This window comes from Corapipo altera, unplaced genomic scaffold (assembly GCF_003945725.1).
Source record: "Corapipo altera isolate COAL_440 unplaced genomic scaffold, ASM394572v1 61411, whole genome shotgun sequence".
NCBI lineage: Eukaryota > Metazoa > Chordata > Aves > Passeriformes > Pipridae > Corapipo > Corapipo altera.
Genome location: NW_020884875.1, coordinates 11,857,128 through 11,875,165, shown reverse-complemented (window position 1 = coordinate 11,875,165; position 18,038 = coordinate 11,857,128). Strand labels below are relative to the sequence as shown.

The following is an 18,038-nucleotide window of genomic DNA, read 5'->3' as shown; positions in this document are numbered from 1 at the left end:
AAGGACTCTATGTAACTTTTGTTGATTTCACCAAAGCTTTGATACTGTGAGCAGAAAAGGTCTGTGGCAGATTTTAGAATGATTAGGATGTCCCCCCAAGTTCCTTAAAATGATCATCTCACTTCATGAGGATCAACACAGCCAAGTCAGATATGGCAATGCACTTTCTGAGCCTTTTCTAATAACCAATGGCATGAAACAAGGCTGCATTCTTGCACCAACCCTATTCACAATCCTCTTCAGCGTGATGCTCCAAAGGGCCACGACAGACCTCGATGAAGAAAACAGTATCTACATCCAATATCATACCGATGGAAGCCTGTTCAACCTAAGGCGACTGAAGGCCCACACTAAGACCTTAAATCCTCTTGTCCATGAGCTGCTTTATGCTGACGATGCCACTCTTGTTGCCCACATAGAAGCAGCTCTGCAGTGTTTAACATCTCGCTTTGCAGAGGCTGCTGAGCTTTTTGGGCTGGAAGTCAGCTTAAAGAGGAAAGAAGTTTTCTACCAACCTGCACCTCAGGAAGTTTTCCATCATCCTCATATCATCATTGGCGAATTAGAGCTCAAGTCAGTCCAGCAGCTTAATTATCTGGGAAGCATCATCTCCTCTGACGGTAAGGTTGACAAAGAGATAGACAACAGGTTAGCAAAGGCCTATAGTGCCTTAGGAAAACTCCATAAAAGAGTTTGGTGTAATAAACACCTGAAGAAAAGTACAAAGATCAGTGTTTACAAAGCCATTGTACCGTCTACTCTTTTATATGGATCTTTATATGGATCTGAATCATGGGTCATTTACCACCAACTTTTAGAATGCTTCCATCAGCGCTGCCTCTGTACAATCCTAAACATCCACTGGACTGATTACGTGACTAATGTGTCTGTTCTAGAACAATTAGCAGTTATGAGTATTGAGGCCATGTTACTGAGAACACAGCTGCGTAGGGCAGGGCACGTCTCCAGGATGAAGGACCACTGCCTCCCTAAGATCTCGCTTTATGGTGAACTTGCCACTGGCTGCCGCATGAGAGGAGCCCCGAAGAGGAGATACAAGGACTCTCTGAAACAATATCTTAGCTTTGGCCATATTGATCAATGTAACTGGTCTACTCTGGCCTCCAATCAGGAGACATGGAGGCACACTATATACAACGCTGCTGCTTCTTTTGAGAACACACAGAGATTCATTCTTGAGGAGAAAAGACAACGCAGAAAGAACCGTGTCTTGCCAATACCGCCTAAGGAGTCTTCCTGCTGTGCCTTTTGCAACCAGACTTGTCTATCTCGCATTGGCCTTTTTAACCACCAGCACACTTGCAGCAAGCATGGGTAGAGTCCTTCTCAAATCTTCGTTCATAAAGCCTAGCCATGATGATAAGCCCAGTCATTTTGTTTGGGGCCATTAAGGCAGTCTGAAGATTGTGATGAGCCTTAGAACTGAAGTTCCTTTTATTTTACTCCCAACTACCTCAATTCAACCATTGTGTTCAACCTAAGCGCTAGTTTAGCTAGTTCTTGTCTAGTAGAAGCCCAAGCTCTTATTTCTTAGGCTTCTCACTGGAAAATAGGTGCAAGGAAGCTTCCATTTTTATCACAAAGTGGCCATCTTCCTTATGACTTCTGTATCTGTTGGGCCCTGTAGACCACATCAGAGCTCAAGATAACACCACTTGTATACATGAGTAGCAAAGCGATTGCCATGTAAACTGTAGTACTCACTACGGTTACTGTGTGTGTGAGAACTAACATGATAGTTCATGCTTTCTTTCAGAAATTAAGTCAGATTGTGTAATTACAAATTTGAATGGTAATAAGCTGATACTTTTTAAAATATCAAATTAATAAAACAATTACATTAATAAATTTCTTCAGGATATCCGGAATCAAAGAAGATACAGACATCATCGAAAAGCTGAATTGGTGAAACTCCAGCAGACTTTGAATGCACTTAACTCCAAGACAGCATTTTATGAAGAACAAATTAATTATTACAACACCTATATAAAAACTTGTTTAGACAACTTAACAAGAAAGTGAGTCTTCTTATCTTTTAATGTGTCTTTTAATGTGTTTTATCAGATCAGGTGTTAATCCGTAGCTGAAAGTTTTGATTCCAACAGATTGACAATCTACAGATTAAAAAGTTCATGTCACTAAGTCAAAATTTGGAAAGTAAAGTCTTGTATTTATGTAATACTTCCTTAAAGAAAGAGGTCTGAGATGTATACATGTTTTCAATATATTTAATTGGTGCTACTCTGCAGATCCTCATGCTTTGAGGTCATGAACCTTTGGGAAGTAGCTATTGGTCTTCTTCCTTCATTAAAAGGTTTGAGGTTTGTCTTTAGAATGAAAAAGGAGGAAATAAATGCCTAAAGAATTTTACTTGTCAGATGCAATTACTGGAAAGCAATCCTCCCACCAATGCCACTGATGTGTCAAAATGAAAATATTTTACTGATGTGAACTGAAGTTTTTCCAGTTCATACCTCATGGATCCAAAAATGAAACTCTAATCACTGAGTATTTAACGTCATTGTGTGTACAAATTGTTATTTTAAAGTGATGACTGTGGACTCTTTAGGATAAGGGTTGCATTTCACAGAAGAATTTAAATATGTGCTAAAAGACATTAATTCAGAATCATTGGCAAGATGTTTAGATGTTTCACTCTGTGCTCAAAATTCCTCTAATTCTTAGATTTTTTTGAATGTTAATTCTATTTTTTTAAAGAAGTTCAAGAAAGAGTGAAGGAAGGTTAAATATGGCTAGAAAAGTAGCTGAAGTATAAAGGACCTGACAGATAAATCTCTTTCCAGAAATTCACGGAGGTCAATTAAACTAGATGGAAAAGAGGAGGTGAAGGGAAGCAAAAAACTGAAGCAGACCTCAGTAAAGTACACAGCCGCAAGATTGCATGAAAAAGGTGTCATCCTAGAAATTGAAGATCTTCAAACCAATCAGTAAGTGTGGTATAAAACATTTCTGAGTGTTTTCTAATCAACAATCTCTTGAGGGGTCTGACTTTTGATAAAAGAAATCTTCACAATTTCCTGGGCCACAGCTCAAATTACTTCAGACTTTTGCATTCAGAAGGATGATAATATCTAATTGTCATAACTAATTTTTTCCTTTGTACCTTGCTATATACCTTTGGAAAATATTTGAATAAGCCAGCTTTAGCACCAGCTTACATGGAACCAGTGGAAGTCCAGCAGCAGACTCATTGCTAATGACCAGTTTTGTAAGCAATTCTAGCAATTATTTTTTTCATGTTCTGACTAATCACTTTCACGTAACTGAGTAAGCACCTAATTTTCTCCACTTTCTCGCTATTGCAAGGTGAATAGATGTGGTGCTTTAACATCCCTTTTGTATCCATCCATTTTGAGGCTATAGTAGTGAAAGTCTTCCATCCTTTGCACTACCCTATCTATCTTCCACATGAAAAACAGGCTTCCATTTATTTGCGTTTTTTTTTTCCGAGCGGGTTCATCAGGTAGAGGAAGCCACTTGGGGCAAATATGTACCTCAGACATGGCAGGATAAAAGTCTCACTGTCCTATTCCTATCCACTGGATGCTTGGTCTGATTCGCTCACTGAACTTCCCTCAGCTCTTTTTTCTCCTTTTGATTTTTGGTTTGTTTGCTTTTCCAATGCAAAAGACTTCAGAGTTCTGTATTTCATACTCCATGTACAGTCTCCAAGAAGACACTGCAGTAGGGATGGACTAATTTTTTACTGACACCAACAACACTGCTTGCAGTCAAAGTTCTTTTGTGTTCTACAGGATTTTCCCCCCAAAACTATATAAAACTACACAGCATATGTATTAAATTACCTTTCTTGTTTCGAGGTTTAAGAATGTGATGTTTGATATCACACCTGGAGAAGAAGTGGGTGACTTTGAAATCAAAGCAAAATTTCTAGGAGTTGAGATGGAAAAAGTGCAACTCCATTTCCAGGTAGACTTTGGATTTTGTTACTTTGCTGTATAGTTGTGTTGCATTTCCTATAAATAAAAACTATTTCTCAATTTTTTAATATGTACTAGCCAATCAGCACAGAGCAGCAGATCATGTGGCAACAGCTTCTGTAGGATGCTGGACATGGAGTTGAGTTAATGTTTATACTGAGGCAATTGCATGAAACCAAATGCCACATTAGTTCAGTGGTAAGCAGGAAATACAAAAAGAAAATAAAAGTGCACAAAACCCAGTATTTCTTCTGTTTTGCTGTTACTGACAGTCTACAATTTGGGATCTAGAGAACATGTAAATTTTTCTGTGCATATGCAATAGCTGCTTGCAACTGTTTATGTTAAGAGGACCTGAAGTGGGAGATATTTATCATATGAAGAGAATTTCCCCATCTTTTTGCTGTAAAGTATGGATTCAGACAGACATTAATGATTTTATTTCTCATTTCAGGATTTGCTTCAGATGCAGTATGAAGGTGTGGCTGTAATGAAAATGTTTGATAAAGCAAAAGTGAATGTGAATTTGCTCATATTCTTGTTGAATAAGAAGTTCTATGGAAAATAGTGTTTTCAGATATCATGGACTTCATCAATCAGTGGGAAGTCTATTCAGTATTTTTTTGCTTATGAACTTTTATTTGAAGTTTGTCGTTGGATGCTTTTTAACTTTAAACCCTCCCCTAAAACACCAAATGTTCAGAGGAATGTACACAGTGCCTTTTCAGCATTGATAATGAAGAGAAAACCAGGAAATTGATTCATTTAAACAGTTCAAGATTTCATTGGTATTGGTACTTTCAAATCAAAATATTGTTTAGGACACACAGCTTTTGTTGTATGGATTTTAAGGTAGGCAGATATTGAATTTAGTTGAATATATAAACCTCTTCCTATTGAAACATTTAAAAATTACCTCAGATACATAATATAGTTCATACTAGACTTTAAGTATTTACCAAAAGAAAACCTAATTTGTTTCTAAGGGATAGTTTGAGCAAATGTTTAGTTATATACTAGCCTGTTTTGTGGCAGTTGTCAATTGCAAAGCAAACTTATTGTGCAATTCAAAAATTTTTATAGGTAATTATAAAGTGACTATAACAACTTACTTCACGAAAATGTATTTTGTGATTCATTCCTACTAAATGCACTACTGCCTCTTGCAAAATGACATTTTCTACTTTCACAGCCTTTGGAGTGGTATTGGGGAAATCTGAATAGCGAACAGTTGTTCAGTTTGAAGTATTTGAATACGTAAATTGTGCCTGTCTTTTTTTTTTGTAAGAAAATAAATGCAATAAAATCAGTATTTAGATTGGTTTTTTTAAATATTCTTTGGAGATTGTTCTATGTAAAATAAACATTACCTAATTAAACTACCTTGGTTCCTAAATTTCATTTAAAGGAATCATTAAAGCAGCAATCCAGATGGTAGTTGAATGAACTTCTTTCAGTGCTTTTATAAAATTGCATCTAATTAATCCTGATTGCCCTCAGTATGTTTTGGGAAGGCTGCTCAGCAGTGAAGACTTCATGGCCACTATGCCATTGAGTGTGACGATTTTGCTGATGAACTAGCACTTTAACCCACAGAGCAAAAGTGTGTATTTCCTACTTTCACTTTTCTTGTGACAAAGATTTCAAAAGACAGACAGTGAGACATTCCAGAATGAACTGTAAAAGCAAATACAAAATAAGTATTAACACTGGTAAGGGAATAAAACAATATAAAGTCACTGGCAGATACATAGATTACAAGTTCACTTGATAAACTAACTGGCCTATGGTATTATACAAGCTGAAAAAATTATTACACTTACTGGAGATATTAATTCATGTATGGCATTAAATCTGAACATGTGACTACTTTGAGACAGCTAATATCCCTAATCAAAAGATAAAAGGCTCCTACATGCTTCCATTTTTCTTCTAGCTAGTTATGTATAAACTACTTTAAATGAATGCTGCAGTATTGATACCGTGGTTGACTTAAAATAGCTGGATAGGAAGGTGAAAGTAACACTTTACTTTTACTTTCAAAGGAGAGAAGTGAATTGTACTTGAATATGAATTAAACTCATAATCTTTTGTTCCCTTTTTATTTGCAACAGACTTGACTAATCACTATATTTTTGACGAACTCTAACTGAGCATGTAAGTCTGCACAGGAATGATATTGATCCTAAGACCAGACTCTGTGTCCAAAGACTGGAATTCTGCTGGTGAGACATGCTAGAGCCCCACAGCCTTTGCAGGAGTAAGTCACTCCTGAATATGCAATTTTGTGTAATATACTTGACAAATCTAGTGCCTGCCTAGTTCTAACGCAAACAACATGACTTCCTGGTGTAGACAAACTCAGAAAAGCCTATTTGGTCCCCAGGTAATGACATGTATGAATGGTATAATCTATGTGCTAGCACTCACCTTTTCCAACCATTTCTTGGGCTTCCTGTTCTTCCTAGGGGACATCAAAGAATAATTACCATTTAATTTCTTTTAACTCCTTTATAAGTTTTTTTCCTTAATTAACTGGTTCAATATAGGGCTTTGTCACTGATCAAATAATGAACCCTGCTAAACAGGACTGACCACAATGATTCCTACCTAAATATAAGATTGATGGTAGTACCAAGTACCATACAAATGGGCAAAGTGATTGTGTTCACCCAATGCTGCTGACAGCTACTAAATACAACAAAAAAGAAAGGCTGCTGTAAGCTGCAACGTAGGGACTTCAGCATTAGATAGGACTTGCTGAAACGAGTTTCATTCATGAAATGGTGGTGTGGAAAGACTTACATTGCTGATTCAAAATCTGAGAAAAAAGCCAGTACAGGTGAAAGGGGCCATGCATCAGTTGTCATCACAGGACAAAATGTATCTTTCCTTGGACAACTTGTCTATCCCTGAAATTATAATAGACAATAGTCTTAGTCTGTCAGCCCCGTGGTTTGCATTCTTCTATCACGTGTCTTTGGAGTTGACTAAGAGTGCTTGGCAGCTACCTTAATTTATTTTGGAATTTATCCATTCTCATGGGGCTCTGAAGTTCCAAAATTATCAACAGAACTGCAGAACAACATGCTCTTTCTTGGCCAAGCAGACAGAAACACCATCACAAGCAATAGCTTTGTTCTGTTTCACTTTGCACTTATTTGCAAACTTTATTTCACCTTTTGTTTCTTTACAGAATACAGGAGCAAAACAACAACCTTCCCTCTAACAGAAAATCCGAACTCAGACTGTCATACATGATTTCAAGAAGTTCATAACTAGATAGACAACCCTTTTCCTGGATTAGTGATTTACCCCCCTGAGATACATTTCTTAAGTAAAAGGCATTTTGTGCAGGTTCCCTAATGGGTTTGGGATGATAAGAGCTGTAGAAAGGCTGGCCAGCTGTAAAACTCCTATTTCTTTCTTGCTCTACACAAAGTGAAGTGAGCTTCAACACTGCTATAACTTAGCAAGTGGTAGGACTGTGAGAGGAACACCAAAAATTCCTGGCCTCACAGATTCCCCTTGCATAAATAATTCTGACAGTTCTTTCAACAGATTGTTTGAGCAACTTGAGCAGGTTTCTGATATCCCAAGGCTCTGGTTGACAGGCCAAAGTCACCCGATGGTTTTTGATACCACTGAACAGTTCTGCACCACCTCCAAAACTCCACCTGCAGTGACACAGGCATAGAACTTACTGGGAACCAGTCCTTGCGATTGGGGGTATTTGCTTTCCATGGTTTTTATTCTCCATTAAAAGCAAAGATCAGTGCTTCTGCAGTAATAGAGGCACTTCGTACATATGAACAAATTCTAAACAGAACCCTCCTCTTCTCTCCTTTTTTAATCTTCCTTGTTGTAACAGCAGGATGTACAGTCGAGGATGAGACAACACATCCTAGCAAACCAGGGTGTCCACTTGTAAAGCTCTGAAGCATTACAGGACTAATATATAAAAAGCACTCAAACCACCACTGGAGTATTTTGAAAGGAAAAAGCCTAAATAATAGCTGCAAAGTTATCAAAGTATCTTGATATACAACTTTCATGTAAGTTCCAGTTCAACCACTTCAGTTCATGAGCATCTCTCAAGGACAGCACAAATTTTCCAAAGCTTGTCCATGTCACATGGCACTGGATTGCGGAGTGGAACCACTTCCTCAGGGATCTTGGAGTAGCACACAGGTCTGCAGAGCAGGGTAATGCATTGCTTTTGGGTTGTCCTGTGTAGAGTAGACAGTTTACTGAACTCATGGAATACAAACAAGCTTCACCATCATCTCCTTTATACAAAGCGGATCAGTATTAAGAGGCTTTTTGGAAGCAACGTATTTCAGCTGGCCTCGGAACTGCTCCTATTAGGCACTTGCCCTGCGCAAATTTGGCAGACTAAGCTTAGGATAATGCCATGAGCACAACCCTTTGTTCCTCACCTCCTGAACCCTCACTCCGCCCGAGCCCACGACCGCTTCCCGTCCCCCAGCTGGACGCCGGCGCTTCCCGCTGCCATTCCCGCGGCGCGGGGGCTGCTGGCTGGGCTGTGTGTGCTGCTGGGGCGGCGGCCGCTGCCCTCCCTTCCCCTCCCCTCCCGGTGCCGCCGAGCCCCAGCGCTCCCCCCGCCCCCGGCGCGCAGCCCCCCCCTCCACGCAGCGGGAGGCGCCGGAGGGAGCGGCGGCGGCCCCGGGGCGGCCCTTCGCCAGCCCCAGCCTTCCGGCCCCGGCACTCGCGTCCCACCGCCCTGCTCGCACGGACGGACGGACGGACGGACGACGGAGCTCCGGCCATGGGGCCCCGGACGCTGCTCTGTGCCCTGGCGCTGCTGTGCTGCCCGCGCTCGCCGCCCGCCGGTGCCGCCAGTGAGTCGCCGCCGGGGCTCGGGAGGGGCCGGCAGGGGAGGGGCGCTGCGCCCCTGCCAGGTGGGCCCGCTGGGCAGCGCGGGCCGAGCGCGGATCGCGGAAGTTCGTCGTGTTCGCGGGCCGAGGGGGATTAAAAAAAAAAAAAAATGCCTCCGCATCGCGTACCCTCACGTAGCCGGGTCACGGTGCTCCCGCTTTGGGGTTTTAATGCGAGTTAGAGCCGAGTAGTCTTGGTTGGTGTGAAGCGCGGCCGTAGGTTTGTGCACGTGGCAGCGGCGGGGTGAGGCTGGTGGTGGTGGTGAAGGGTGGTTTCGAGTTTCGCCGAAGCGAAGGAGGTGACCAGGCTATAGCAAGTGGATGGAAAGAAGTGAGCTGGCTGGCCAGGCGTGTTGGTGGACTGTCTTAAAAAATTGGCATTGCCTTTTACTAGCAACTTCAGAAGGTGGAGTACCAGCTGAATTTTCAGGGAGCGTGAACTTTGGAAGATCTACCAGCACTAAACATTTCAGAATATCCACCCCAAGCAGATGACTTTCATGGTTATTCAATTAGAAATAGCACTAATAGCAACGTCAGTGCCCTAACTGAGGAGACCGTGGATCCATCCAGATCAGAGCTTGTTAGACAATGCAGATGCTGAGGGAAGGAAGGTAGGAGAAGCCATGCAGGCACGTAACCCTCCCAGATTATGGTAAAGATACAGCAGTACCAAATATTACGTGTTTAGGGATTAGCAGGTGGGGTTTTTTTCTATGACATTCAGTTTAACATTTCTTTCAATCAGCTAGTGATGATAGTATTGCTGTACAATAACTTAGTCCCATGAGATGCCTGCTGTGAAGCATCTGTTCAGGCCCTTTGTACAGAAAAGGGCTGATTAGATGAGCAACTAAGGGGATATTTCAGTGTGGTGTACTTTGACTACTGAACTGAAGACTGAAAGGGGACAGACCTAGTGTTTGTAATTATGCTGAGAAGAAAGTATCAAAGGGGACAAATAATTTTTGCTAAACAACTTTTTGTCACAAGAATAAGTGGTAATGTAGAGATCACAATTGCGTTTATATGGGAATTCTAAGGAAAATGTCTTTTAAAAAAAAGGGGGTGGTGGTGTAAAAGACAAACTATCCATGTTAGTGCTAGAAAAAAGATTGCACTGTTGGGTGCTACTCGAACAGTTTATGGGACATTCAAACTTGTTTTCCTGCCTTTTGCAATCACAGTTTCATTAAAGAGCACTCTGAACTACGGTACTTATTTGCTACTTCCTTTGGAAACAGTAGCTACTGGTACTTATTTGCTACTTCCTTTGGAAACAGTAGCTACTGTATTGCATCGTTAGGAAAAGAAAAATTCAAACAAGTTACTTCATGCACAACAGAACTCACCAAGTCTGACCATCTGGGTATGTCTTCTGCTCTCCTTGTCGCTTCCACTGTAACTATATGTTTTCCCCACTGTCCCAGATAACCTTCCTTGTTTTTACCAGTGTAGTTAATTCCCATCGCCCAGGCACTGTTGTATCCCTAAATCAGCTCTGCCCTTGAATCTGCAGCTTCTCGTATGCTTCGTCCCTGTCCATCAGTATCCACAGGTACCACGTCACTGTCGTGTGCTGTTTCTGTGGACAGGTGAAAAAGCAATAGTTTGGCATTGCATTGGCGTTAAATGCATGCAGATTATCTGCCCAGATGTTGCTGAGGTGGCTGACCAAGGTCTGAACTTGCCCAGGTGGACTTTTCTGCATTGGGACACTGACAGCCAGATAGAGAGATGTTACTGTTGCTTAGAGCCAGCATGTGTAGTTAAAGAGATGGAGAAGGAAAAGAAAAAAGGAGCAGACACTTGGTTGCAAGAAAACAATACTTCAGGAAGATGTGTTCAAGTTGTTGCTAATTAGCCTATAATACAATAACGAATTCTGTATAAATGGAGATGTGGACTGTTGAAGATTTTTTTAAAGACAATTCAGTGTTTATTTTTATGAAAACAACTAACTGTCATCACAACAAGGTTGTGTCTTACCCTGTTTATTAATACATCTGGCATACACTTCACAGTTTGCCTTCAAGTACCTAATTTATGGGCCACTGAGTAATTTAGATTCTAGATGCTTATCACTTTGAGTTATACAAAGAGGAGATAAGAGAAACTGGCTTTTTGTTATAAACCAGCACCAGCGGTGTGGGTGCACCTGTCCCCAGTAATGCCCAGAAGTTGGTATTAATTGTTGATAGGCAGCACACAGGGAATATATTTAATTGCTTCTGTAGGAGCCTATTCTTTAGTCTCCCACATCACAAAGATATCCCTTGGGATATGAAGATTGCTGTTCTGTAACATCCTGTGCAGATTTCTGAGTCTACAGAAATATTTTTAAATTTTTTTCTGCAGCTCAAGAGTTCTTTTTAAGATTGGTTGAAGCTGTTGAATTTTTTGCTCTCTAATTCTCCTTTCACAGAACAGTATGCACAATAGCCCCTTCCATATGAAATGCTAAAATAATTCTGTATTAAAAAAATAGCAGTAAGTATAAAGTATTAAAAAAAGAGGCCAGGATAAGCAGAATATGCATATGGTGATTGTGAGATGAATAGTTTGTAGTATTTGATGGAAAATAGCACAGTATAAATTGGACAATCCCAAATTACTGAGTTTTATACATCATTCCTCTATGTCCTTGTTGGAGAACTGGTGCAAAAACCACAGTCAATAAAGGAAAACTTCAGGCAGTTTGAACATTGTACTCATTCTATGTAATTTTTGCCTTTTGAAGTCCTTGGAAGCAAAGAAAAAGACTATATGCATATCATTCAGTGTCCTTACTACACTCCACAAGGATAAAACCTCTGTGCTTCAACCTGTTGTTTTTTTGTCTATAGTTTATTAGTCCTGTTCTTTCATGCCTTTTTAAATTTTACAGGTATTTTGACAGAGCTGTTAACTGTCATATTACTATTAGTCATAAAAGTAGAAATCCACCGGGCTTAACTTCTTCCAAAAGGACTGGATGACAGCCTGGCAAAAATAAGATGACCCTTTGAACAGTTATATTCTACAAGCTTTACCTCTCTTTTTCTAAGACATTATTTGGATTATTAAAAACTACTTAAACTGTAGTGAAATATGTTTTAGACTAATTATAACTTTAAAACGGCTAGAAAGGACTATTTCACAGATTCTGGTATAGCTGTAGCTATCTAAGAGCAGTTGCAAGATCTTTTCTTTAGAATACTTGCTGTATTGGCTGTCTTGTACTAACCCAGCTTAAAGGTAATGCCTTTTTGTTTATTATGAAGGTTCATGGAGATCCTTTGAATTAATATGACATCATTTCATCTTCTTCCCTTCTGTGTATGAATCTGTCATTGGCATTTTCCAATAAATACTGACACAAAAGGAATACAAAACCTCAGGGCAGTAACTGTCTTCTGTTTCAGAAAGTACGGAGTGCAGTATTTTTTTTAGAATTACACAGATACTGGGTCATACAAACATACGAGCAGCTTTCTAAAGTGATATGTGGCTATCAAGCTTTTAAATTATAACTAAATTTAATTTCATCAAGAAAGTAAATCACCACTCTATATCATCAAGTGGCACAAAAATAGCAAGCTTGAGGTCTCATTACATTTTTCCATGGAGCTGGCTTTCAAGTATTACCTCTTGTCATCAAAGTTCAAGACAGGGACATGGACTGAGTACAGAGGACAGCATGGAGGCATTGTTGACAGCATGAAGGTTGAGCTCAACTCTGAACTTAGAAAGTCTTTACTTCTACAAAGAACAGATAGTTTACACCAAGTTAGACTTAGAACTAAATTAAAATTATTTGTAAAATTTTTTGTTCTTATTTATTGTAATAGGATTCTATATTTAGAAATTTTTTTATAATGGAGTAATGCGGTCTCTAAATCCTCTCATCTAAGAAAGCTGTAAATAAGATGGCTCCAATAATTCAGGATGTAATTAAAATTACTAGCAATGTTCAATTAACTATAAGCAATAGCTAAGTCAATAAAAGGTACCTGGTCCAATCATAACTTTTTTTCCAGTAGCATATTTTCATACTGCTCTAACTTAGGAGATACTGATGAGAAGTGGGTCAGGTTACTGCCAAGGGCCTCTGCATTAAGTGATTTAATTTCCCTCATTAAGGATCAGTGTCTCTGACTGGTTTGCTTGCTTGTCCTCAGAAGTGTGACACTGCAGCACTGCTGGCTTGAGTCCTTCAAAGTTCAGGGATACTGGGATGAGAGGGGTGCTTGTGCCTCAGTTATCCCATCATGGAGAGGTAATCTGGGCAATACAGTTCCTAACTCCCGGCACATGTTTACCCTCCTTCTCATAAAGTGCATTTATATTTGTGTTCCCAAAAACATACCTTCCTCAGATGAAACCATGTCACCTCTTCATTTAGTTTTCCACAGTTTTTCAGTGGTGGAGAAATCAAGAAGGACATGTAGACCTTTGAGGGACTAGGCTCATCATTGTCTTTCAGGAATTTTCTGCTTTAGAAATACATATTCAAAATCTTGAATTCATAAAACTTGCATATACTGGAGATACAGTAGGTACTGTTCAAGATTTTTCATCACGTTTACTGACATCTTTACAGTAGAGACAAGCTTCTGGGCATAAGAAGCTAGGGGTTTTTTTCATTCAAGTATAGTTATAGTCCTCCCAAAAAAGGTGAAGACCAGTGGTGTCAGTTGTGACATATTTCTGTTGCTATAGTCATTAAGTTCAGAAAATCTCATAAGTCCTTGATGTCAACCACAGGCTGAAGTTAGAGGTGTTAAATAGAACTTGTGCCACACCTGAACTACTGAGCTAGGGGCTGACTCTTAAACTTTCAACTTTAGTCGAAGCAATTGGATAGCTAAGGTTAAAGATTAAGGATCTATAGTTTTGCCTGTTGTCAGTTTCTCATTAAAACAGCAGAATCAACCCTATAAATGTATTTAGTGCCCTTCTGTGCAGACACTGAATTTCACATATTTCTCTATATTTCTGTTTCAAACTAAATCGTTCCTACTCCAATGTATGCAGCAAGCTCCCAGGCTGAAATTCCCATCCAGCATCTTTTTTTCTGACTTTCTAGTCACTTTGCATTCTAGTCACTTTGCATATGAAAATCATTATCTCAAACACTTCCCTTCTTTTGTCCCCTCAGCCTCCAGAATGCTGCTGTGACACAGCATATCACACAAAGCACAGCAGCTTCAAAAAAATCACCAATTTCCCTACCAACTCTTCTGATCTCTCCCCACATTCAAGTCTGAATTTCATTAAAATTCATGCTGGGCAGGGTCCTTCTCACACAGCCTTCATACAAAGTGAGGTAATTGTCTGCTTAAAGCTGCAGACACTCCTCTCTTTGCCATCTGCATCCTTCACATGCTTTTGTTCTCCCCTGCGTGGTTTGAATTACTGTAGAACAAATAATTATGTCTAAGTAGCAGCATTTTACACAGGTGAATCATGCCCATGTACTTTAAGTTCACAGATCTGAGCTAACACACCCTCATTTTTATTTTAATTCTCTAGGATAACAAAGAATCAGTTACATAGCTAATTAGATGAATTATTTAAGTAGTAGTAACTTTCTACTCCTGTCCGCCCACAATGCTTGAATTATCCTACACCTAACTAGATTAAGCCAAAGCTGAAAATGACAGTCTTACAAAGTGATTCTCCATAAAAACAACTTTGCTGAAATAATGCCTAAATAGCTTTTTGGATTGTTTGGATTGGTTTGGGGTTTTTTTTGGTACATAAATCAACTCATGCTACACATTCAACACTATCATGCCAAATTCTTGACTCTTTACATTTAGAAAGAAGAGATACCCTGTTCTGACTTGGTCACAGCCACCAAACCGTGCTGCGGAAGAACCTGCTGTAGAGGGAACAGAAGTGCCCCTAGGGTGCACCAGACACATGCTGTTCTGCATGATGTGGGACAGGATAAATAGAACTGGGAAAGTGTTTCAATGCAATCTATGTTCACCTGTCTGTTACAGTGAAAAGGTTGATCCATGTCTACCTTGAAAACTGCATGTAGACTTCTCCATCTGTCTTGATGGGGGCCTTTGGGTTGTATAAGATATCTCCAGAGCACAGAAATAATAACATGATGCTTCACTGGCACTTTTTTTTTTGTTACTTTGGTGATGAGTACTTCGAACAGGAATTTGTGTATGAATACTAGTATTTATCTCAGCATCTCATTTCTTAAAAAATGTGTGAAGGGTCTAGCAAAATCATTTCAAGGGTGGCAAATTTACTGTTGTGTTTGTGTCAAAGAAAGCAAAGATTAGATTGGGTCCTTAAGGACAGCTAGGATCACTACTAATAGCCTCTTCCAAGCCAAGAGATAGAAGGCAAAGGAGGACATCTTACCCAAATTTGTAGCAGGAGCTAAAATAAAAAGGCTGCTCTGTGGGCAGCCTGTGCTTTGAATCAGAAATTAACCTTATTATTTTGTGTTGCTAATGTAATCTTAGCTTTCCTTTTTGTAAGATGTTTTCACTTCCCCATACCATCTAAATATTTGCTTACTAATCTTAACCCTGTCTTATTTTTTCAGCCTTTCCAAATAACAGCAGCATACCACGCGTCAGAAGTTTTGCACTCTTTTCTTCTGTCGGTCACCATGATGACCTTATACCTATTGAAGGTGATACTGAAAATTACTTGGAAGTTGGATCAGGAGCCACCAATCAGACTGGATTATTCCCACGTGAACAACAAATGGTATCAGCTCAAACATATAGATACCTCACTAGTCCATGGCTGACAGGTTTTGTACCTTCAGTTTACACCTTCGTGCTTGTGCTGAGTCTCCCTCTGAACATCACAGCAATACTCGTGTTTCTGAAAAAAATGAAAATTGAGAAGCCAGCTGTAATATACATGCTGAATTTGGCCCTGGCAGATGTCCTGTTTGTAAGCGTGCTTCCTTTTAAGATTGCTTATCACTTTTCTGGAAATGACTGGGTTTTTGGACCTCAGATGTGCCGTTTTGTCACTGCTGCCTTCTATTGTAACATGTACTGCTCAATAATGCTTATGACGAGCATAAGCTTCGATCGCTTCTTAGCAGTGGTGTATCCCATGCAGTCTCTTGGTTGGCGCACGTTAACACGTGCCTCGCTGATTTGTTTCATCATATGGCTTGTAGCAATAAGCGGGGTTATACCTTTCCTCATGAGAGAGCAAACAATGGAAATACCCAGGTTAAATATAACTACTTGCCACGATGTGCTAAGAGAATCTGAACTTCATGGCTATTACCTCCACTTCTTCTCCATCTTCTCTTCTGTGTTTTTCATAGTGCCATTTATAGTTTCTACAGTCTGTTATGTGTGTATCATTCGATGTCTTAGTTCTTCTACCATTGTTGCAAAGCAAAATAAGAAGACACGGGCCTTGCTCTTGTGTGTTGTGGTTTTTTCTGTTTTTGTTATTTGCTTTGGACCAACAAATGTCCTCCTATTAATTCATTATATCCATTTTTCTTATGACAACAGCTTAGAGTATCTCTACTTTGCCTATCTACTCAGTGTTTGTATCAGCAGTGTTAGCTGTTGCATTGACCCCTTTATTTACTACTATGCTTCTTCTCAGTATCAGAGACAATTTTTCAGTCTCTTCAATTGTAAAAAGTCTTTTGATCCTAACAGTAGTAACAGCAGTGGCCAGTTGATGTCTACCACTAGTAGAAGGGCTACATTGACTACTAATGTAAATAACAGTGTTTACAGGAAATTACTAGCAATGCATTGAGATAATGTGTCTTATACATGTTTAATTTTTACACAGTTTCAGACAAAAAAAAAGACTTGTGTTATATCCAAGAAATGCAAAACCTTAGACCAAGGTGTTCTGTGATACATAGTTCTGTATTCATTATAGTAATGCACAATTCAAATTAAAACTCTGTCCGTGTGTGTGTATACATATAGTGTATGTAAACAGGTTCACGTAAAGGGGATAATAGTTGTTGAGTGTTTTTCAAATAAACTTTTTTTAGACAAATCCTTTGCATTGTTAATTCAGTTTATTGTAGAGGTTTTATGAAATCCCATTTTAGTATTTTGAACTGTATCTATCAGGTTGAATAAATTCATACATATGGAATCACTCCATCTATCCAGTAGTTCCTGAAAAAGAAGTGAAAATGTCTTTCCAGACTTTTTTTTCCCTCTATTTGTGATTACTTCCGGAATTTTCTTAGCATTATTTTGAACCTCAGACATGAAACTGTTTATTTTACATTTTTATATATTCTGCTTCAAAACAGTCTGTATGGGTTTTGGAATGTGAGCAAAACCAAAAACCAGCTATTGCTGGTTGTGCAATGTGTGTCGATGGAGATAATTCTCAGCAGCTGTAATTAGCTTTTGGTGTTCCTGGCTGTGCTGGTTTAAAGGTAAACCGGCAGGGGAAATGAACCCAACTCAAAAGAGAGATTATAAATCAGAATAACAATTTAATAAAATAATACAATAAGTACAATTATACAGACAAACAATTGGGTTTAACCCACAAAACCCAAATGTATAACCCAGCACCTTGGGGCATGAACAGAGTGGTGTTTGTCGGGCCCCCTGAGTCCAAAGTAAAAGGAGAGGGGAAAACCTGTTGGTGAGAGTGCTGTTGCAGTCTGGTCAAGAGTGGTGGTTGCAGTCTGGTTGAAAAGTGGTGGTTGCAGTCTGGTTGAGAGTGGTGGTCTGCAGTCTTCCTCTGGATCCCACGAGTGGTTAAAAAAGTTCCATGGCCCCAAAATTATAAATCCTCCAGTTCAGGCAGGAATGCCCAGTACCTCCCTCAGGGCGGGGAGTTCCATAATGGGTGTGAGGACAGGAGCATCCTCTTTATCTCGCAGGCCTCTTAACACCCAGTTTATAGCCTGAGGAGTCAGGCCTGCTCTGGGCAGATGGTGTAAATGGTCTATTGATAACAGTTTCTGGGAAATGGCATGGAAGGTCATAGAATACACAGTTTTGGGTTACACCCATCCAGTGATGAACTGGTCCCAGCTGTTCTAACTAGGACACTACCATTAGTGTATGCTAGGCATCTTGGCTAGGAATGTGGTATTTTTGACAATTTCACAAAAAAATTGTGACATTTTATTTCTCAGTAAATCAAAGACTCTTCAGAAATACAGTGAAAAAGCTTTGTT

At 39.6% G+C, this 18,038-nt stretch overlaps 2 protein-coding genes across 12 annotated transcripts in view; both read left to right on the top strand.

Moving 5' to 3' along the window:
• IQGAP2 (IQ motif containing GTPase activating protein 2) overlaps positions 1 to 5,306 on the top strand; it is a 128,594-nt gene extending 123,288 nt beyond the window's left edge. For 9 of the 11 annotated variants that reach the window (XM_027634598.1, XM_027634594.1, XM_027634593.1 and 6 more), the window contains 4 exons: positions 1,879 to 2,039; positions 2,826 to 2,969; positions 3,864 to 3,972; positions 4,438 to 4,551. In XM_027634598.1, the coding sequence (XP_027490399.1) occupies positions 1,879 to 2,039; positions 2,826 to 2,969; positions 3,864 to 3,972; positions 4,438 to 4,551 (528 nt within the window). Of the gene's footprint in view, positions 1 to 1,878; positions 2,044 to 2,825; positions 2,970 to 3,863; positions 3,973 to 4,437 lie in introns of those variants that run through there. The other 2 variants (XM_027634590.1, XM_027634597.1) reach the window with 2 other exon arrangements.
• Positions 5,307 to 8,695: 3,389 nt separating this feature from the next.
• Positions 8,696 to 16,879, top strand: F2R (coagulation factor II thrombin receptor). Its single transcript, XM_027635309.1, has 2 exons — positions 8,696 to 8,845; positions 15,438 to 16,879. The coding sequence occupies exons 1-2, from the start codon at positions 8,773 to 8,775 to the stop codon at positions 16,634 to 16,636; spliced, it is 1,272 nt and encodes a 423-aa protein (XP_027491110.1). The 5' UTR covers positions 8,696 to 8,772; the 3' UTR covers positions 16,637 to 16,879.
• The last annotated feature ends 1,159 nt before the right edge of the window (positions 16,880 to 18,038 follow it).

Bases quoted from the DNA above. Each gene is read 5' to 3' on its own strand.
- F2R (XM_027635309.1), top strand. From the start codon at position 8,773: ATGGGGCCCCGGACGCTGCTCTGTGCCCTGGCGCTGCTGTGCTGCCCG. The intron at 8,846-15,437 runs GTGAGTCGCCGC...TTATTTTTTCAG, and splicing joins GCCGCCCGCCGGTGCCGCCA to CCTTTCCAAATAACAGCAGC.